Genomic DNA, 22954 nt, shown 5'->3' with positions numbered 1-22954 from the left:
GCGATCTGATGTGTGTGTGAGGTGTGTGTGAGAGTGAGTGTGATCTGGTGTGTGTGTGTGTCTGTTGTTATGTGTGTGCGTGTGGATGTTCCGCCACTGCAGGACCTTGATGCGCTGGTAACTATGCTACCATGGTTACCAGCGCATCCCGTCCCCCACTCGCACGGGAGCCCACACCAGCATACGGCGGCAAACCCCAGCAATGCGAGGGTTTGTGTCGGCTGGGTTGGCGGTGTATGCTGGTGTGGGCTCCCGGGGGTACAGTACTCACCTGGGAGTCGTGTCTCCGTGTCAGTTCGGGGGATGCGTGCGGGGGGCGGGGCCAGAGCAAGCGTGCATTGCGTGAGGGGGGCGGGGCGTGGCCGAGTTGCCAATACGTGCAGGGTGCCGGGGCGAGAGGCCAATCCGTGTGGGGGGCGGAGCCTGTGCGAGCGGCCGGCCAATCCGTGTGGGGGGGAGCCAGGGCGCGCGACCAATCCGTGCGGGGGGGCGGGGCCATGGCGAGGCCAGCGGCCAATCCGCTTTGTGTCACCGTAAGGACACAATTTTGGAGCAAGACAGACAGAATAAGGCAATTATAGATAGAGATATATATATATATATATATATATATATATATATATATATATATATATATATATATATATATATACATACATACATACATACATACATATATATACACACATATACATATACATGTGGTAGGTTACATCAACTCATCAACTATACTATATATTTGAATCTATGAAATGGCTAAATTAAGTATTTTTGGTTATTTAATTCCTATCTTCAACACCATTAATATTTAGCCATTAATATTTACCTTTCCTCCGTACTGTTCAAGGTTCTGTAGTGCAGACGTGACTCCATCCTTGTATTTCTTCTCCATTAATCTTTTGGAAAGCTAATGTGAAAAAAAGCAGGAAACCATGACATAAGCACACTGCCCAATGATATGCATTAAATACTTTACCGTAAAGGTAGAGCTACAAGCAGAGTTGCAATGTTTCCGCACTTGGATTATATGAAGCTTCTGTTGGCCGCACGGTCTTATCAGCGCTTTCTGTATGAGGTCGCTGCCTCTACAATCACTGAAAGTTACGTCATTTGTGACTGCATCATGTGTGACTCACACAAAAGAAAAGGCGCGTGCAGAGATTCGTTTTTTTGTGGTTTGAGGGTTCGTCTGGTGTCAATATTTATTGAAGACTTTATGCAATGTGTATGGTTGGAGAGAGAAGATCAAGGAAAGTCGCACAACTGGCAGCCAAGAAGAAAGATAAAGTTAAATCATCCGCCATATAGTCCTGGTCGTGCCCCATCAGACAATCACTTCTTTGGTCCCCTGAAAGAAGCCCTACGGGGACAAAGATTCATGTCTGATGAGGAGGTGATGACAGGGGTGAATTCATGGCTTAAAAATTTTAAATTAATGAACGAATACGAAATCTTGTTGACAGAAAAAAAAAAAAAAAAAAAGTGTTTTTCCCTTTCTGATAAGAGTACAATAAATTCTACAGCCAGAGTGAGTATAATTTTTGACTAAAGGGTGCTTTACACGCTGCGACATCGCTACCGATATATATTGTCGGGGTCACGTCATTAGTGACGCACATCCGGCGCCGGTAGCTACATCGCAGCGTGTGACACCAAGGAGCGACGATCAATGATCGCAAAATCGTCCAAAAATGGTGATCGCTGACACGTCGCTCCTTTCCTTAATATTGCTGCTGCCACAGGTACGATGTTGTTCGTCGTTCCTGCGGCAGCACACATCACTATGTGTGACACCGCAGGAACGATGAACATCTCCTTACCTGTGTCCACCGGCAATGAGGAAGGAAGGAGGTGGGCGGGATGTTACGGCCCGCTCATCTCCGCCCCTCCGCTTCTATTGGACGGCCGCTTAGTGACGTCACAGTGATGCCGAACGCACCTCCCCCTTGAAGGAGATATTGTTCGGCGGTCACAGCAACGTCGCTGCACAGGTAAGTGCGTGTGACGCTGCCGTAGCGATAATGTTCGAAACGGCAGCGATCACCAAATGTCGCACGAATGACGGGGCGGGTGCTATCGCGCTCGACATAGTTAGCGATAACTCGCAGCGTGTAAAACCCCTTTATCCTCAAATAATAATTGGCATATGTGTCTATATGCATACTGAATTTGTATTGTAGCTGTGAAGACTACCTGGAGCCACAGACTACACGATACACAGTGGCCATTTACAATATAGGTGGTCGCCACCTCCTAATCGTCAGACACAGACATTACACAGTACATATTGCATAAACAATTACAACACTATCTCAGCATATTTTTGTGACACATCCAATTGTGGTACTTATTATTATTCAAATATGTACTGATTAAAATGTACTTTGCTTGTTGGGAAAACCCCTTTAATTCTTTTATTTAATGCAATGGATAGACAGAGAAGATTTTGTGCCTTTTGCTTTAAATATCTGATTACATAAAATCACCATGATCAATTAGATGAGAAAATCTCTTTAAAGTGAACTTTGTTGAGTCTGCCCAGGATATAAAAGCTTGTTAAATCACTCACATCAGTGGTCCTTTAAGTGTCAAAGACATCAACACCAGCGTAAATGATTTATAAGACTGAATAAACAAACCAACCGGGATCTTTCTAATCAACACAGAAAAAGTGTTTAGTCTCCAAAATTTCTCACATAATGACACATTGTTATCAATTATTTATATTCAACCAAACCGCAGGAAACTCAAAGAACTGCCATCGGAAGAACAAACTTTGTCTTTTCCCAAAAAAACAGTCAGAGAAGACGTCCAGTGAGCCTGTAAATGGGAACGGAGGATCTGCCATAGAGCAATAGGTGAAAGAACTAATGATGACATACGTGACCGCTCTGCGGACATGAAGACCCCATTGTCAGTATCATCTACAGCTTTTTCATACTCACGCTGGTTAATAGATTCTTCAGATGAATATTAAGAGCCGGCCCCACGACCGCGCTCAACTGCACCAGACCATTCAGTCCTCGCTCAAAAACTCCTCCATCAGCGTGTACCTGAGGATCAATCACAGAAAATTGTGAATTAAAATAATGCACTGTATTTTCTATACTAATCCCTCAAGATAGTTATTCAGTGCTTGCATCACAAGTTCTATGTTCTATATAATGAGATTGCAAAAAAACTGTCTTTTTTTGCTGCCCCTATCTTGGTGATGGACGGACTCAGTCTCCTTCCCCCCCCTCTTGCAGCAGACAGTGGAGTCCCTTCCCACCCCTGGCAGCAGACAGTGGAGTTCCTTCCCACCCCTGGCAGCAGACAGTGGAGTCCCATCCCCCTCTGGCAGCAGACAGTGGAGTCCCATCCCCCTCTGGCAGCAGACAGTGGAGTCCCATCCCCCTCTGGCAGCAGACAGTGGAGTCCCATCCCCCTCTGGCAGCAGACAGTGGAGTCCCATCCCCTCTGGCAGCAGACAGTGGAGTCCCTTCCCACCCCTGGCAGCAGACAGCGAAGTCCCTTCCCACCCCTGGCAGCAGACAGCGAAGTCCCTTCCCACCCCTGGCAGCAGACAGCGAAGTCCCTTCCCATCCTGGCAGCAGACAGCGAAGTCCCTTCCCACCCTGGCAGCAGACAGCGAAGTCCCTTCCCACCCTGGCAGCAGACAGCGAAGTCCCGTCCCACCCTGGCAGCAGACAGCGAAGTCCCGTCCCACCCTGGCAGCAGACAGCGGAGTCCCTTCCCACCCTGGCAGCAGACAGCAAAGTCCCTTCCCACCCTGGCAGCAGACAGCGGAGTCCCTTCCCACTCCTGGCAGCAGACAGTGGAGTCCTTTCCCACCCCTGCAGCAGACAGCGGAGTCCCTCCCCCTCTGGCAGCAGACAGCGGAGTCCCTTCCCACTCCTGGTAGCAGACAGTGAAGTCCCTTCCCACCCTTGGCAACAGACAGTGGAGATCCTTCCCAACCCTGGCAACAGACAGTGGAGTCCCTTCCCAACCCTGGCAGCAGACAGTGGAGTCCTTTCCCACCCCTGCAGAAGACAGCGGAGTCCCTCCCCCTCTGGCAGCAGATAGCGGAGTCCCGTCCCCCTCTGGCAGCAGACAGCGGAGTCCCTTCCCCCTCTGGCAGCAGACAGCGAAGTCTCTTCCCACCCTGGCAGCAGACAGCGAAGTCCCTTCCCACCCTGGCAGCAGACAGCGGAGTCCCTTCCCACTCCTGGCAGCAGACAGTGAAGTCCCTTCCCACCCTTGGCAGCAGACAGTGAAGTCCCTTCCCACCCTTGGCAGCAGACAGCGGAGTCCCTTCCCACCCTTGGCAGCAGACAGCGGAGTCCCTTCCCACTCCTGGCAGCAGACAGTGAAGTCCCTTCCCACCCTTGGCAGCAGACAGTGGAGTCCTTTCCCACCCCTGCAGCAGACAGCGGAGTCCCTCCCCCTCTGGCAGCAGACAGCGGAGTCCCTCCTCCTCTGGCAGCAGACAGCGGAGTCCCTCCCCCTCTGGCAGCAGACAGCGGAGTCCCTCCCCCTCTGGCAGCAGACAGCGGAGTCCCTCCCCCTCTGGCAGCAGACAGCGGAGTCCCTCCCCCTCTGGCAGCAGACAGCGGAGTCCCTCCCCCTCTGGCAGCAGACAGCGGAGTCCCGTCCCCCTCTGGCAGCAGACAGCGGAGTCCCTTCCCCCTCTGGCAGCAGACAGCGGAGTCCCTTCCCCCTCTGGCAGCAGACAGCGGAGTCCCTTCCCCCTCTGGCAGCAGACAGCGGAGTCCCTTCCCCCTCTGGCAGCAGACAGCGGAGTCCCTTCCCCCTCTGGCAGCAGACAGCGGAGTCCCTTCCCCCTCTGGCAGCAGACAGCGGAGTCCCTTCCCCCTCTGGCAGCAGACAGCGGAGTCCCTTGCTATTTGCTCAGTGTACACTGTTTTTTTCCTGAACAATTAGAGCAGGAAGCTATTTCACTGGTTGCTCTGCAGTGAACAGACGATCTCTACAATGAATGTGATATTTCATGATAGAAAAGAGACCACTTATTCAACTTCTTTATAAACGAGAAGAGGCAAAAATGAATGTAGAATATTATAATTTTCCCTCAACTACAGTGCCTTGTGAAAGTATTCAGCCTTGGATTTTTCAACCTTTTCCCACATTTCAGGCTTCAAACAAAGATAAAAATGTTAATGTTCTGGTGAAGAATCAACAACAAGTGGGACACAATTGTGAAGTTGAACGAAATTTATTGCTTATTTTAAACTTTTTTAAAAAATAAATAACTGAAAATTGGGGCGTGCAATATTATTCATGCCCATTAAGTTAATACTTTGTAGCGCCACCTTTTCCTGCGATTACAGCTGCAAGTCGCTTGGGGTATGTGTCTTTCAGTTTTGCACATCGAGAGACTGAAATTCTTGCCCATTCTTCCTTTGTAAACAGCTGGAGCTGAATGAGGTTGGATGGAGAGCGTTTGTGAACAGCAGTTTTCAGCTCTTTCCACAGATTCTTGATGGGATTCAGGTCTGGACTGTGACTTGGCCATTCTAACACCTGGATACGTTTATTTGTGAACCATTCCATTGTAGATTTTGCTTTATGTTTTGGATCATTGTCTTGTTGGAAGACAAATCTCCGTCCCAGTCTCAGGTCTTTTGCAGACTCCAACAGGTTTTCTTCAAGAACGATCCTGTATTTGGCTCCATCCATCTTCCCATCAATTTTAACCATCTTCCCTGTCCCTGCTGAAGAAAAGCAGGCCCAAACCATGATGCTGCCACCACCATGTTTGACAGTGGGGATGGTGTGTTCAGGGTGATGAGCTGTGTTGCTTTTATGCCAAACATATCGTTTGGCATTGTGCCAAAAAAGGTTCGATTTTGGTTTCATCTGACCAGAGCACCTTCTTCCACATGTTTGGTGTGTCTCCCAGGTGGCTTGTGGCAAACTTTAAACAACACTTTTTATGGATATCTTTGAGAAATGGCTTTCTTTTTGCCACTCTTCCATAAAGGCCAGATTTGTGCAGTAAATGACTGCTTGTTGTCCTATGGACAGACTCTCCCACCTCAGCTGTAGATCTCTGCCGTTCATCCAGAGTGATCATGGGCCTCTTGGCTGCATCTCTGATCAGTCTTCTCCTTGTTTGAGATGAAAGTTTGGATGGACGGCCGGGTCTTGGTAAATTTGCAGTGGTATGATACTGCTTCCATTTCAATATTATCGCTTGCACAGTGCTCCTTGGGATGCTTAAAGTTTTGGAAATCTTTTTGTAACCAAATCTGGCTTTAAACTTCTCCACAACAGTATCACAGACCTGCCTGTTGTGTTCCTTGGTCTTTATGAAGCTATCTCCTTTTTAAACAGAACACTGATACTATCACAGAGCAGGTGCATTTATGCGGAGACTTGATTACACACAGGGGCTTATATTTATCATCATCAGTTATTTAGGACAACATTGGATCATTCAGAGATCCTCAATCAACTTCTGGAGTGAGCTTGCTGCACTGAAAGTAAAGGGGACGACTGATATTGCACATCACAATTTTCAGTTATTAATTTTTTAAAAAAAATTTAAAATAAGCAATAAATTTCGTTCAACTTCACAATTGTGTCCCACTTGTTGTTGATTCTTCACCATAAAATGAACATTTTTATCTTTATGTTTGAAGCCTGAAATGTGGGAAGAGGTTGAAAAATACTTTCGCAAGGCACTATAAGTCTCCGTTGACACCTATATATCGGAAGTATATGTCAGAAGTTATCAGTGACCTATCTCCGATGTATAGCTATGACGTATGTGATGGTATAGACATACGATGGCATACTTTGGCATGGTATTAAAAAAATTAATACCATGCAGTATATGTTATTGTCCATGGTGGTGGTGGTGGTGGTGGTGGCTGTGGGGGCAGAGGTCCCGTATAGCAAGGCACAGTCCTATATAACAAATCTGTTTGGGATTCCGCCACGTTCAAAAGAGAATGGAGAAGGCTCGGCACCACAAACGTCTATTACAGAAAAGCCTTATTAATAGGTAAGAACATTCAATGGGGTTTATCTCATCGAGAGAAGACTTATCAATCCAGATGGAAAGTGTTGTACTCAGATGTTTCCTATTACAATCCATGTGACATACAGACACGGCAGAGATTAATTTTTCATCTGGCAGAAGTAATAAAACATTATCTATGCGTTCATCGAAGGGGAATACATACGAGGGCACCTTTCAAAGCAGCTGCAACTTTGGGTAAGATGGGTAGAGCTTTGTCAGCAGCACCAGGAACCATCAGTAATTCCTTGAAGCCTTCTTGGGATACAAACGTGTACGGGTGTTTGGTTTCCTTGAGACCCTGAGCAGGAAAAGTAAAGGAGAGAATATTGGTAACTTTTAAGGATTAATAAACAGCAGAGCGGTTTTAATGCCCGGACAGACTAATAATACATAGAACTGCGGGGAGAGCGATGGCCGGGCTTCAGCCCAAACACGATCTACAGGCGCCTGATAAAGTTCCCAAAACCCAGAGACTCGTGTTTCCTGGAATTGGATTTTTGCTGAACAAAAGTCATAATATAATCGTCGCCATCCACTTTTACCTGACCAGTGTCACCTGCATTAGATTTATAGGATGCACAGAGCCTGGAGGTCATTATAGAGTCCTATGTGACATCAGGGTGCCCCCCGTCTGCCTGTGGGGTGCAGCGTCCTGTGTGACCACACACTATTCCTTTCCTTTATAAAGTAATTTCTGCTCTCGTCTGTCCATGTGAATGAGGTATGAAAACACAGGACTGTCTCCTATCTCTCCCTCTAAACGATGTAGGCACAGATGGTGTAAATGTAACCAGATATGGCATTGACCCGCTGCAATCTATTTAGGCACAGATAGTGCTGCCTCCCCAACTCTCCCTGTAAATACATACCGTGTTTCCACGAAAATAAGCCCTAGTAGAATTTTTCAATTTTTTTTTTTTAGAATGCTTAAAATATAAGCCCTAATCCAAAAATAAGCCCTATTTGAGGATCCTCATACTAATAGTATCTTGAAACAGGGTCCTTTCAGTATACAGTGGAACCTTGGTTAACGAGAACAATCCGTTCTGGGAGTGTGCTTGTTAACCAAGTTACTCGTTCAGCAAAGCAAGATTTCTCATAGGAAATCATTGCAATGCAGACAATTCCTTCCACAACTTAATTGTCCCATTGAGGTCCCCTATTGTGCCATTCCACACATGCACAAACACACATAAGCACACACAAACACACACAAGCACACACAAACAAATACACGCACATATTATGCTCACCTTACCTTCCGTTCAATCGCCGGTCTCCTGGGACTTGCTGTTCTCCAGCACGGGCTGTGTATTGGGTTACCATAACGACGAGGGAGGAATTTCCGATCCCAGCGCACTGATGGCCAATCAGAGTCAAGCGGCTCCTGCCTTTGACAGCGCGCTGCCTTTGAGTAGCGGCGACAGGGGAACTTCCTGTTTCGTTGCTATGGTTGCCGATGCACAGCCTGGATTAGAGCGGCGAACTACAGGACCCAGGAGGCCGGCGATGGAACTGAAGGTACACAGATTATGTTCACCTTACCTTCCGTTCCACCGCTGGCCTCATGGTACTTGTAGTTCACCGCGAGGACGTTGTGATGTACCCGGGAACTACAAGAACCATGAGGCCGACGGTGGAACGGAAGGTAAGGTGAGCATAATACTGTATGTGCGTGTGTGTTTGTGCGTACATGTGTGTGTTTGTGTGGACTGCAAGTGCGGGTCAGAGCACGGTGGATGTACGGAACCGGAAGTGTGTGCGGTGAGGATTTTGCTCGCACAGCAAAGCTTTCTCGTAAACTGGGTTACAAATTTACAGAAAACTTTGCTTGTTAAGCGAAATTCTCGTTAAGTGGGTTACTCGTTAAGCGAAGTTCCACTGTATGTAACTTTTATTGATGTACATTTCTGTAAGCCCCGGTAGTTTATAGTCACATGTCGGCTAGTTAATGGAATGAATATTCACCCCTCTGCTGGCGTCAGTAATTGGAACTTGTATTAATGAAATAATAAACATTCACTCCCTTCCCCTCCACTCTGTGTGCCGGGTATCAGTAATTCACTGATGGTCGCATTACTGCCAGAGGATCGCAGCACAATGTGCGCACTGGCTGGCGAGTCTCCTCACCGGAGTGACAGCTGCATAAAAATACACACTGACACGCTCGGATCAGGAGAGCCCCCGGCCAGTGCGAGCACTGCAATTCTTGGTCAGCAATATGACCGTCAGTGGATCACAAGGGTGGGTTGAGGAAGGGGATTAGTAATCAATATCTCATTAACTATTGCTCCAATCAATAACGCGAGCAGAGGGGTTGATGGGGGTGTATCTTCATTATTTCATGAACACAAATTCCAATCACTGATACTGGCAGAGTGGTGGGCGGGATTATGGGCGGGGGGAGGGGTAAAATTTATTTTTCATTAATGGGAGCTCCAATCACTGACACCAACACAAAATATAAGAAATCTCCTGTAAAAAAAAGCCGTAGCACATCTTTTGGAGCCAAAAATAATACAAAACATTGTCTTATTTTCGGAGAAACATGGTATATAGTACTGCATACCTGTAAATTATATCAGCACACATAGTGCTGCCTCCCCGACTCTCCTGGTACATTATTTACATACATACATACATACAATATATAGTTCTGCCTCCCTGTTCCCAGTATTTTATTATTATTTATTTTATAACCTCTCTATATGCAATAGACACAAATAGTGGTCTCCCTAAAGTTATGTAGCCATAAGTAGTGCTGCCTCTGTTAATGATGTGGATACATATTACACTGCTTCCCTATAAATTTTGTAGACACAGATAGTGCTGCCTTACTATCTAACCCTGTAAATAATATAGATACATACAGCACTGCCACCTTGTCTCTCAATGTAAATAACAGATACATAAAGTGTGTTACCTCCTTGTAAACTATATAATTTACAGATAGTACTGCCTCCCTCTCTCCGGGTGGAAACTATGCAGATAGATAGTACGGCCTTCTTTTCATTTATGTAGTCATAGTAACTACTTGCTTGTAAAATACGTAGGCACAGCTAGTGCTTCCTCCCCATCTCTGCCTGTAAATTATGTAGAAAGACACAGTGCTAGCTCTCTGTAAATTATAGATTTATAGATAGTGCTGCCTCCTTATCTGTAAATAGATCCACAGAGTGCTGCCTCCCAGTAAATAAGGCCCCTTGAGACTGAATTGTGACCTCTGTTCAGTGGTCCATTGGGGCTTCCATCCACACCCAAAATCCCCCCCCCCCTCCCCCGCAAAGCAGGTTTCGGACGCATGCGCCGACGGGACCATTGACTATAATGGTGCAGATGGAGTCACTATTTTCGGGCATATACGCTTTCTGCAAGCGGACACCCAGACATAGTAGACTTTGTTCGGGTGTCCACCTGCAGAAAACGTATATGCCTGAAAATGGTGCACGGTAGAGCACACGGTAACTCCACCTACACCATTATAGTCAATAGCCCCGTCGGAGCATGCGCCGAAGCCCATTTTGTGAAAAGGGGGGTGGGGGGGGTTCAGACGGAAGCCCCGATAGGACCACTGAACGGAGGTCATAACGCAGTGTGAAAGCGGCCATATAAGAAGATATATATAGCCATAAATAGTACTGCCTACCTGTAAAACATGTAGGCACAGATAGTGCTGTCTCCGTGTCTATACTGTAGATACATGTATATCACTGCCTCCCTGTAAATTATATAGTGCTGCCTCCCTAAATAACGCTCCGTCCCTGTCCCTCCCTGGCCCAGTAATAACACTGTTCCTCAGAGACATGACAAACAACAGACATTACTTAATATAACAAAACAAGCCCTGAAAAAGGAATATTCAATAAAGCAGGAGAGTGATACCTGACAGCCGCTGTATGAGCCACAAAACAGATCAGGTTATGAAATGCGGGAATTAAAACACACGCCGCTTACATGACGCCATTTACATCTTACATTGAGAATAGAAAAGCATTAATGCGCTTCTCCTGGGAGATAACATGGACACACGGGGTGCAGGCCCCCGCCAGATACAGCAGCCTGACAGATAGGGAAAATGGTTGTGATGGGACATGATTAATCCCTGCAATGGCTGACACCTCACAATAATTACTCCGCCGCCGCGTCCCTGCCACTAAACCGCGCTGACAGATGTGGGGACGGATTTCTGATGGTATATGGCAATCAATCACTGGTGCTCTTTAGATATGAGACTAATGTGATGTCTCTGCTTTCCAGACGCTCAAAAACTGCTGCGAAAAATGATAATGTACCGAGCTATAAATATAGGACTACTAGATCAAGGCTGGTGTGTTATATAGTGAGGTAATGGGACTGCTTAAAGGGACTGGCCTGGACTTAGGGGTACTTTGCACGCTGCAACATCGCTACTGCGATATCGTCGGGGTCAAATCGAAAGTGACGCACATCCGGCACCGATAACGACGTCGCAACGTGTAAAGCCTAGATGCGCCGATAAACGATCGCAAAAGCGTCGTAAATCGGTGATCTGTGTAGTGTCGGACATTTTCATAATGTCGCACCAATAGGAGATACGATGATGTTCCTCGTTCCTGCGGCAGCACACATCATTGTGTGTGAAGCCTCAGGAGCGAGAAACATCTCCTTACCTGCCTCCACCGGCACTGCGGAAGGAAGGAGGTGGGCGGGATGTTACGTCCCACTCATCTCCGCCCCTCCGCTTCTATTGGCCGCCTGCCGTGTGACGTCGCTGCGACGCCGCACGACCCGCCCCCTTAGGAAGGAAGCGGGTCGCCGGCCAAAGCAACGTCGCAGGGCAGGTAAGTGCATGTGAAGCTGCCGTAGCGATAATGTCCGCTACGGCAGCTATCACGAGATATCACATGTGCGACGGGGGGGGGGGGGGGGTGGTACTATTGCGTTCGGCATCGCAAGCATCGGCTAGCGATGTCGAAGCGTGCAAAGGGTCCCTTAGCCTTATCCCAAGGATAGGTCAATACCAGATCAGTGTGGTTGGACACCTGGGACCCCCCCCCCCCCATGATGGGCTCCGGAGCCCATTACGGAGGAGACCGGCACCTGCTGGGCAAACAGCGAGTAAAGACCTGGAACTGCAACTACTGTGTACGCCAGTTCATTGCCGGCGCTGTTGCCCCACGCTTCGGCGCCAACGGCCACTACTACCTCCATCATCCTCCCTGGGGCCTAACTTCACCTGTGGGAAGCTGAACTATCCTAGCTGCGACACCACCGGCCTCAGAGGACAGCGACCATAGTGGCGGCTAATCCCTGTCTGCATACCGCAGGTGGCGTCACGAGACAACCACTACTCCCAACATCCTCAACCCCTTCATCCCATTCCTCCTTTCCTTTTATTGTACACCTCGGGGCCACAAAGCTGGGCAGGGCAACCCGTTACATCCCGGACCCGATATCATCAGCCCAGCGACAAGTACAGTTAACCTCTGCCCCATGGGTGCTACATTTGCACCAAAGCAGATGACTGCAACAGGTATCTGCCTGGAGCACTCCATAAAATAGGAATGAATGATGTGTGAACCAGGGCTGTGGAGTCGGAATCGTGGCGTCGGTGTTCATTTTGGTGGAGTCAGTATAATATGGACCGACTAAAGACTCCTAAAATATATAATAAATTGGGGACAGTAGTTAAATGCTGAATGTGATGAATATTTTTTCATAGGAATTTGGGAAAGTTATGAAATGTCCTATAAATGGCTGTTCTATTCCTGATCTAAGGCTACATTCACACACAGCGTTTTTGCTGCGTTTTTTTGAGGATACGTTTTTCAGCTGAAAAAGCAGATCAGCTTTTTAAAAAACCGCATCACCTGAAAGATTTCTGAGCTCATAGATAATGTTTTCAATAGCAAAAGCAGATTAGAAAAATAACGAACAATGCTTCAAACATGATAAGTACAATTAAACTGATGAATGAGAGTAATGAACAACAGCTAGAAGAAAATTTAGGATTCAGTGTGTGAGATGGAGCCACAGCGCTGTTCATGTAACTGAGGAACAAGCAGATATTACAACAGAAGGACAGCAAAATGATACTTTAGGATTAGGTGATCTTGTTGAAGCTGCATCAAAACACTTTCATATTCATCACATGCGCTGTGTTGTGCACACGCTGCAGCTGGCAATAAGAGATATTCTGCAAAAGGGACATGCTGGAAATCTGATTGGAAAAGTGAGGAAATTGGTTATTGCCACCAGAACCCCTAAAATTGATTCCATCTTGAAGAGATGTGCTGAGAAAGGGGCAATTGTCGATCAAGCCACTCGGTGAGGCAGCACTTATTTAATGATTGAGCGATTGCTTGAACTGAAACAGTTTCTTATAGATATGGCGAACCCTCAGGTAACCCTAAAAGAAGGTCAATAGACACAGGTGGCTGAATTGAAGGAATTGCTTAATCACCCATTTACCGTGACTAAAAAATTACAAGCTGAGGATTTAACTCCTGGCATTTTCATAAGGGAGTGGAAAAACTTGCTATTTTGTCTGTCCAAAAGAGGAAGTTTAATCGCAGATGGCATTTCTGCTTCAATGAAACGCAGAGAGACACAGCTATTGGAAAATAAAATTCTTCTGGCAGCTGTTTATGTGGACCCAAGTCATCATATACTGCTTGATGATCAACAGCTTACTAAAGGAAAAGAAGCTCTGACTGAGGTAGCAGTTAGGATGAGCAGCTACAGGACTGCCAGGCGGAAGAGGACTTGGGTGCTGACAGTGCTACTGCTGCCATATCTTCATCCTCATCAGATGAGGAGTTTAACTTGGACAAGTATTTGGATGACATGGAGCAGCAAAGCGTTGCTGCAAGGAAAAAGATTTCACTCTGTCTCCTATAGCAGCAGATTGACCAGATTTCAGTAAAATGTTTCACTTGCTTTCAAAGAAATATAAAACTTCAACCGTTCATCAAAACTGACTGTGCATGAGGCAATTCCTTTATACCCGGAAATTGTTAGAGATGTTCCCATGTGGTTACGGCTTTGCCTCCAACCCAAGTTAGTGTAGAGAGGTTGTTCTCTAGCCTTAAAATTATTAGGTCAGATTTGAGGTCATCTGCGAAGGAGGATCTGATGGAGGCAATTCTATTTCTTACAACAAAAACATACACTGCACAAATGTTATTTACTATGTTTTGGTTGAAAACTGTTTATTGCCACTGATAGTGTATTGCATAGTATATATATATATATATATATATATATATATATATATATATATATATATATATATATATATATATATATATATATATATATATATAAGTTATTACAGTTTTTTGTGTTCTAAAGTTGTATCCAATAAATATATTTTATGTTCTATCTAAATATCTTGATTATTGTATCATAAAAATGATTAAATGTCTGAAGCTCACATTATACTACAATAAATTTTTCACTTAAATACAAGCAATATATGTGGGAGTTGGAGTCGGAGTCGGTGCAAGGGAAATTGAGGAGTCGGAGTCGCAAGTTTGACTTCCCGACTCCACAGCCCTGGTGTGAACTGTGCAATTCAATTAAAGAGGTAGGCCACATTCAGGGACTTTTTTCTTATTTAAATGCATGCCAATGAGGCTAAAATATTTTTTGCAGCTAAATTCCATCAAAAATGGTGCACCATTTACTTTCTTTAGCATTTGTGTTAAAAGACCGATTGCTGCTGTCAGAATTAATTTAAAAGGTATTCCCAAGATGTCTCCTGAGCAGCACTCAGCTCTGCAGTCACTTCACTTCCTGTTTGCTGAGGGGGCGGGGACTTCTCCTTGAGTGACAGTTCTGCTCCAGAGGTTCTTCCTACTACAACACATTATAGGGAACCTGTTGTGATAAAACTTACAGATATGGGGTTAATCTGCAGGTTAATGGCGCTCTGAACCTGCCCGACGCCCACACTCCGCTGCCAGGACAAAGAAGGGAATTTTGTTTACTTACCGTAAATTCCTTTTCTTCTAGCTCCTATTGGGAGACCCAGACAATTGGGTGTATAGCTTCTGCCTCCGGAGGCCACACAAAGTATTACACTTTAAAAAGTGTAACCCCTCCCCTCTGCCTATACACCCTCCTGTGCATCACGGGCTCCTCAGTTTTGGTGCAAAAGCAGGAAGGAGGAAACTTATAAATTGGTCTAAGGTAAATTCAATCCGAAGGATGTTCGGAGAACTGAAAACCATGAACCAAAAGAACAATTCAACATGAACAACATGTGTACACAAAAGAACAAACAGCCCGAAGGGAACAGGGGCGGGTGCTGGGTCTCCCAATAGGAGCTAGAAGAAAAGGAATTTACGGTAAGTAAACAAAATTCCCTTCTTCTTTGTCGCTTCATTGGGAGACCCAGACAATTGGGACGTCCAAAAGCAGTCCCTGGGTGGGTAAAAGAATACCTCAATAACAGAGAGCCGAAAAACGACCCCTTCCTACAGGTGGGCAACCGCCGCCTGAAGGACTCGCCTACCTAGACTGGCATCTGCCGAAGCATAGGTATGCACTTGATAGTGTTTTGTGAAGGTGTGCAGACTAGACCAGGTAGCTGCCTGACACACCTGCTGAGCCGTAGCCCGGTGTCGCAATGCCCAGGACGCACCCACGGCTCTGGTAGAATGGGCTTTCAGCCCCGAAGGAAGAGGAAGCCCCGAAGAACGGTAGGCTTCAAGAATCGGTTCCTCGATCCACCGAGCCAAAGTTGACTTGGAAGCCTGCGAACCCTTACGCTGGCCAGCGACCAGGACAAAGAGCGCATCTGAACGGCGCAGGGGCGCCGCGCGAGACACGTAGAGCCGGAGTGCTCTCACTAGATCTAATGAATGCAAATCCTTTTCACACTGGTGAACTGGATGAGGGCAAAATGACGGTAAGGAGATATCCTGATTGAGATGAAAAGGACATACCACCTTAGGGAGAAACTCCGGGATAGGACGCAGAACCACCTTATCCTGGTGAAAAACCAGGAAAGGGGATTTGCATGACAGCGCTGCAAGCTCCGACACTCTTCGGAGTGAGGTAATTGCCACAAGAAAGGCCACCTTCTGCGAAAGACGTGATAAAGAGACATCCCCCAGCGGCTCGAAAGGTGGTTTTTGAAGAGCCATTAACACCCTGTTAAGATCCCAGGGTTCCAGCGGACGCTTGTAGGGTGGAACTATGTGGCAAACTCCCTGCAGGAACGTGCGGACCTGCGGAAGCCTTGCCAGGCGCTTTTGAAAAAATACTGAGAGCGCCGATACTTGTCCCTTGAGAGAGCCGAGTGACAAACCCTTGTCCATTCTGGATTGAAGGAATGAAAGAAAAATGGGTAAGGCAAAAGGCCAGGGAGTATAACCCTTATCAGAGCACCAGGACAAGAAGATCCGCCACGACCTGTAATAGATCTTGGCGGACGTTGGTTTCCTGGCCTGTCTCATAGTGGCAATGACATCCTGAGATAAACCCGACGACGCTAGGAGCCAGGACTCAATGGCCACACAGTCAGGTTGAGGGCCGCAGAATTCAGATGGAAAAACGGCCCTTGTGACAGCAGGTCTGTGCGGTCTGGAAGCGCCCACGGCTGACCCACCGTGAGATGCCACAGATCCGGGTACCACGACCGCCTCGGCCAATCTGGAGCGACGAGAATGGCGCGACGACAGTCGGATCTGATCTTGCGTAACACTCTGGGCAACATCGCCAGAGGAGGAAACACATAAGGGAGTCGAAACTGCGACCAATCCTGAACTAACGCGTCCGCCGCCAGAGCTCTGATCTTGAGACCGTGCCATGAAGGCCGGGACCTTGTTGTTGTGCCGTGACGCCATGAGATCGACGTCCGGCGTTCCCCAGCGGCGACAGATCTCTCGAAACACGTCTGGGTGAAGAGACCATTCCCCCGCATCCATGCCCTGACGACTGAGAAAGTCTGCTTCCCAGTTTTCTACGCCCAGGATGTGAACTGCGGAGATGGTGGAGGCTGTGGCCTCCGCCCACAGCAGAATCCGCCGGACTTCCTGGAAGGCTTGACGGCTGCGCGTGCCGCCCTGGTGGTTGATGTATGCGACCGCCGTGGCGTTGTCCGACTGTATGCGGATCTGCCTGCCCTCCAGCCACCGATGGAACGCCTTTAGGGCTAGATACACTGCCCTTATCTCCAGAACATTGATCTGAAGGGAAGACTCTATCGGAGTCCAGGTTCCCTGAGCCCTGTGGTGGAGAAAAACCGCTCCCCACCCTGACAGGCTCGCGTCCGTCGTGACCACAGCCCAGGATGGGGGCAGGAAGGATTTTCCCTGCGATAGAGAAGTGGGAAGAAGCCACCACTGAAGAGAGGTTTTGGCTGCAAGGGAAAGAGAGACGTTCCTGTCGAGGGACGTCGACCTCCTGTCCCATTTGCGGAGAATGTCCCATTGGAGTGGGCGCAGATGGAACTGCGCGAAGGGCACTGCCTCCATTGCTGCCACCATCTTCCCCAGGAAGTGCATGAGGCGCCTCAAGGGGTGTGACTGACCCCGAAGAAGAGATTGCACCCCTGTCTGCAGTGAAAGCTGTTTGTCCAGCGGTAGCTTGACTACCGCTGAGTGAGTATGAAACTCCATCCCGAGGTAAGTCAGTGATTGGGTCGGTGTCAACTTGGACTTTGGGAAGTTGATGATCCACCCGAACTGCTGGAGAGTCTCCAGAGCGACGGTCAGGCTGTGTTGACACGCCACCCGGGAGGGTGCCCTGACTAGGAGATCGTCTAAGTAAGGGATCACCGAGTGGCCCTGAGAGTGTAGGACCGCCACAACGGATGCCATGACCTTGGTGAAGACCCGTGGGGCTGTCGCCAGGCCGAAAGGCAGTGCCACGAACTGAAGGTGTTCGTCCCCGATGGCGAAACGCAGGAAGCGTTGATGCTCGGGTGCGATCGGCACATGGAGATAAGCATCCTTGATGTCGATTGATGCTAGGAAGTCTCCTTGTGACATCGAAGCGATGACCGAGCGGAGAGATTCCATCCGAAACCTTCTGGTGCTCACATGCCTGTTGAGCAGTTTGAGGTCCAGAACGGGACGGAATGATCCGTCCTTCTTTGGCACCACGAACAAGTTGGAGTAGAAGCCGTGACCATGTTCCTGAGGGGGAACGGGAATCACCACTCCTTCTGACTTCAGAACGCCCACAGCCTGAAAAAGTGCGCCGGCCCGAGATGGGGGCGGAGATGTTCTGAAGAAACGAGTCGGAGGACGAGAGCTGAACTCTATCCTGTAACCGTGAGACAGAATGTCTCTCACCCATCGGTCTTGGACATGTGGCCACCAGGCGTCGCAAAAGCGGGAGAGCCTGCCACCGACCGAGGATGCGGTTCGGGGAGGCCGAAAGTCATGAGGAGGCCGCCTTGGAGGCAGTGCCTCCGGCGGTTTTTTGGGGGCGTGACTTAGACCACCACGCATAAGAGTTCCTCTGGCCCTTCTCTGGCCTGTTGGACGAGGAGGATTGGGACTTGGCTGAGGGCCGAAAGGACCGAAACCTCGGTTGTATTTTCCGTTGCTGAGGTCTCTTTGGTTTGGACTGGGGTAAGGACGAGTCCTTTCCCTTGGATTCCTTAATAATTTCATCCAATCGTTCGCCAAACAATCGTTCGCCAGAAAACGGCAAACCGGTTAAGAACTTCTTGGAAGCAGAGTCTGCCTTCCATTCGCGTAGCCACATGGCCCTGCAGACTGCCACCGAATTAGCGGATGCTACCGCTGTACGGCTAGCAGAGTCCAGGACGGCGTTCATGGCGTAGGACGAAAAAGCCGACGCCTGAGAAGTCAAAGACACAACTTGCGGAGCGGAGGTACGTGTGACCGCATTAATCTCAGACAGACAAGCTGAGATAGCTTGGAGTGCCCACACGGCTGCAAAGGCCGGGGCAAAAGACGCGCCTGTGGCTTCATAGATGGATTTCACCAGGAGCTCTATCTGCCTGTCAGTGGCATCCTTGAGCGATGAGCCATCTGCAACTGATACTACAGATCTAGCCGCCAGTCTAGAGACTGGAGGATCCACCTTGGGACATTGAGCCCAACCCTTAACTACGTCAGAGGGGAAGGGGTAACGTGTGTCATTAAGGCGCTTAGTAAAGCGCTTGTCCGGAAATGCTCTGTGCTTCTGGACAGCATCTCTGAAGTTAGAGTGATCGAAAAACGCACTCGTGTACGTTTGGGAAACCTAAACTGGTGTTTCTCCTGCTGCGAAGCCGACTCCTCTATAGGTGGAGTTGGGGGAGAAAGATCTAGCACCTGGTTGATGGACGCTATCAGGTCATTTACTATGGCGTCCCCTTCAGGTGTATCAAGATTGAGAGCAACGTCAGGGTCAGAGCCCTGAGCTGCTACGTCCGCCTCATCCTCCAGAGAGTCCTCAAGCTGAGACCCCGAGCAGCGTGAGGAAGTCGGGGAAGATTCCCAGCGAGCCCGCTTAGCCGGTCTGGGACTGTGGTCCGTGCCGGAGTCCTCCACTTGAGACCTAGGGGCCACCCCGGGAGCACGCTGCGGCGCAGACCGAGAGGGGCCTGGAGGCGATGATCCAACAGTGCCCGGGGCCTGTGTAAGGACTGGTCTGGACTGCAAGGCTTCTAGTAGCTTGGCAGACCATTTGTCCATAGACTGAGCCATGGATTGTGAAAGCGACTCAGAGTTTCTCAGCAAAAACTGCAAACTCTGTCCCTGCCGCCTGGACAGGGGAAGCAGGAGGGTCTGCCTGAGCCGAGGGGCCCACTAGTGACCGAGGCTCCGGCTGAGCAAGTGCAACAGGGGTCGAGCATTGCTCACAGTGAGGGTAGGTGGAACCCGCAGGTAACATAGCCCCACAAGAGGTACAGGTTGCAAAAAAACCCTTTGCCTTAGCGCCCTTGCTCCTTGTGGACGACATGCTGTTGTCTCCTAGGAGAGTGATCACTGAGGGTATATAGCCAAAAGCAAAACAACCCGGCCGAACAGAGAAAATATATATATATATATATATATATATATATATATATATATATATATATATATATATATATATATATATATATATATACATACATACATACTCCGCCACCCTAGGGGGACCATCACCGGGTGACCGGTGTGGCTTACCGACCGCCCAAAGCGGTGTGTGTCCACCAGATTCCCTGCCTTAGGTCTCCCAGAGCTGTAGAGCTTGTTCCTGAAATCCTCCACCGGCAGAATGTGTGTAAAAATGGCTGCCGGAGCTCTCAGGGGAGGAGGGAGCCGTGGGCGGCGACTAGTAAAGTGCGGGAATCTGGGGCCCCACAGTGATCAGTGAGGGGGGGGGGAGGAAACCTAAAGTATGCTCCAGCCCTCACTGCCGACGTCAGGTCGACCGTCCCGCCCTTACCCCTGACTGGCAGGCCCGGGGGCGGGAGTTATGGTACTAGGCCGCAATGAAGCCGGGGACTAAATTTAATACCGCGGCCGACAAACAGGCGCGGTCGGCGCGGAAGTCCCGGTCTTCACAAACCAGCAGCTGCTGCAGCGTCTGTGAAACAAGCGCTCCATGCACCGTCCCCATGGGGACACAGAGTACCTTTAGATGCAGGGCCCTGTCCCTGAGGATACATAGACTCCTGTCCGGCAGATTCCCACAGGGGCTGCGGAGGGAGCCCGGTCCCAGTGAATGGATGACCGGTTAGGGTCCCACTTCTCCCAGAGCCTCTAAGGGATGGTGAAGGAAAACGGCATGTGGCTCCAGCCTCTGTACCCGCAATGGGTACCTCAACCTTAACAGCACCGCCGACTTAGTGGGGTGAGAAGGGAGCATGCCGGGGACCCTGTGGGGGCCCTCTTTTCTTCCAACCGATAAAATCAGCAGCTGCTGCTGACTAAAATGGGATGCATGAGTGGATGTGTGCCTCCTTCCACACAAAGCATAAAACTGAGGAGCCCGTGATGCACGGGAGGGTGTATAGGCAGAGGGGAGGGGTTACACTTTTTAAAGTGTAATACTTTGTGTGGCCTCCGGAGGCAGAAGCTATACACCCAATTGTCTGGGTCTCCCAATGGAGCGACAAAGAAATGAACTTTATACGCCACAGTTCCGCTCCGAGTCATGAGGGCGGTGCCCGCATGGGTTCAGTCACCGCTTAGTGTATATTGAGAGGCAGCTGTAACTGTGCCCCCGTACTGACTGACAGCTGCTCCGCATTAGAGCCTGCTGTCAGTCTGTGCTGACGGTGGAGCCAGTGCAGTCAAAGCTTTGTGTATAGTGAGCTGCGCCTGTAACTGTGCCCCCGTACTGACTGATAGCCACTCAGCATTAGAGCCGGCTGTCAGTCAGTGCTGAAGGTGGAGCCGGTGCAGTCACCGCTCTGTGTATATTAAGAGGCGGCTGTAACTGTGTCCCCCCACACTGACTGACAGCCACTTAGCATTAGAGCGAGCTTTCAGTCAGCGCAGGGGGGTGGTTATAGCTACTACTCACTATACAGAGAGCGGTGAGCCGAAGCCGCCTCTATTACTTTTTCAAGCTTTCATGACACTTTTCTGGAGTAAAAGGTTTGCCGAATCGGCCCCAAAGAGCCAATAAAGAAGGGAATTTTGTTTACTTACCGTAAATTCCTTTTCTTCTAGCTCCAATTGGGAGACCCAGACAATTGGGTGTATAGCTACTGCCTCCGGAGGCCACACAAAGTATTACACTTAAAAGTGTAAAGCCCCTCCCCTTCTGCCTATACACCCCCCGTGGGATCACGGGCTCCTCTGTTTTAGTGCAAAAGCAAGAAGGAGGAAAGCCAATAACTGGTTTAAAAACAAATTCAATCCGAAGAAACATCGGAGAACTGAAACCATTCAACATGAACAACATGTGTACCCGAAAAAACAAAAATCCCTAAGAAAACAGGGCGGGTGCTGGGTCTCCCAATTGGAGCTAGAAGAAAAGGAATTTACGGTAAGTAAACAAAATTCCCTTCTTCTTTGTCGCTCCTAATTGGGAGACCCAGACAATTGGGACGTCCAAAAGCAGTCCCTGGGTGGGTAAAATAACACCTCGTGATAGGACCGTAAAACAGCCCTTTCCTACAGGTGGGCCACCGCCGCCTGAAGGACCTGTCGACCTAGGCTGGCGTCCGCCGAAGCGTAGGTATGCACCTGATAATGCTTGGTAAAAGTGTGCAGACTCGACCAGGTAGCCGCCTGGCACACCTGCTGAGCCGTAGCCTGGTGCCGCAATGCCCAGGACGCACCCACGGCTCTGGTAGAATGGGCCTTCAGCCCTGAGGGAACCGGAAGCCCAGCAGAACGGTAGGCTTCAAGAATTGGTTCCTTGATCCACCGAGCCAAGGTGGATTTGGAAGCTTGCGACCCTTTACGCTGACCAGCGACAAGGACAAAGAGTGCATCCGAGCGGCGCAGGGGCGCCGTGCGGGAAATGTAGATTCTGAGTGCTCTCACCAGATCCAACAAATGCAAATCCTTTTCACATTGATGAACTGAATGAGGACACAAAGAAGGTAAGGAGATATCCTGATTGAGATGAAAGGGGGATACCACCTTAGGGAGAAACTCCGGAATCGGGCGCAGAACCACCTTGTCCTGGTGAATCACCAGGAAGGGAGATTTGCATGACAGCGCTGCTAGCTCGGACACTCTCCGAAGAGACGTGACCGCTACTAGAAAAGTCACTTTCTGTGAAAGGCGAGAAAGGGAAACATCCCTCATAGGCTCGAACGGCGGCTTCTGGAGAGCAATTAGAACCCTGTTCAGATCCCAGGGCTCTAACGGCCGCTTGTAAGGAGGGACGATATGACAAACCCCTTGCAGGAACGTGCGTACCTGAGGAAGTCGTGCTAGGCGCTTCTGAAAAAATACAGATAGCGCTGAGACTTGTCCTTTAAGGGAGCCGAGCGACAAACCTTTTTCCAAACCGGATTGTAGGAAGGAA

The 22954-nt window shown here is 48.9% G+C and overlaps 1 protein-coding gene across 3 annotated transcripts in view; it reads right to left on the bottom strand.

Annotated features, from left to right (window-relative positions):
- The window catches only part of PACRGL (parkin coregulated like), a 49612-nt gene that overhangs the window by 4621 nt on the left and 22037 nt on the right, over positions 1-22954 (bottom strand). For all 3 annotated transcript variants that reach the window (XM_075333634.1, XM_075333638.1, XM_075333646.1), the window contains 3 exons: positions 7194-7328; positions 2946-3053; positions 827-907 (listed from right to left, as the gene is read on the bottom strand). In XM_075333634.1, the coding sequence (XP_075189749.1) occupies positions 827-907; positions 2946-3053; positions 7194-7328 (324 nt within the window). The remainder of the gene's footprint in view (positions 1-826; positions 908-2945; positions 3054-7193; positions 7329-22954) is intronic.

This window comes from Anomaloglossus baeobatrachus, chromosome 1, assembly GCF_048569485.1.
Source record: "Anomaloglossus baeobatrachus isolate aAnoBae1 chromosome 1, aAnoBae1.hap1, whole genome shotgun sequence".
Classification (NCBI taxonomy): domain Eukaryota; kingdom Metazoa; phylum Chordata; class Amphibia; order Anura; family Aromobatidae; genus Anomaloglossus; species Anomaloglossus baeobatrachus.
Note: the sequence above shows the minus strand (reverse complement) of the source record. Positions and strands in the feature narration are given on the sequence as shown.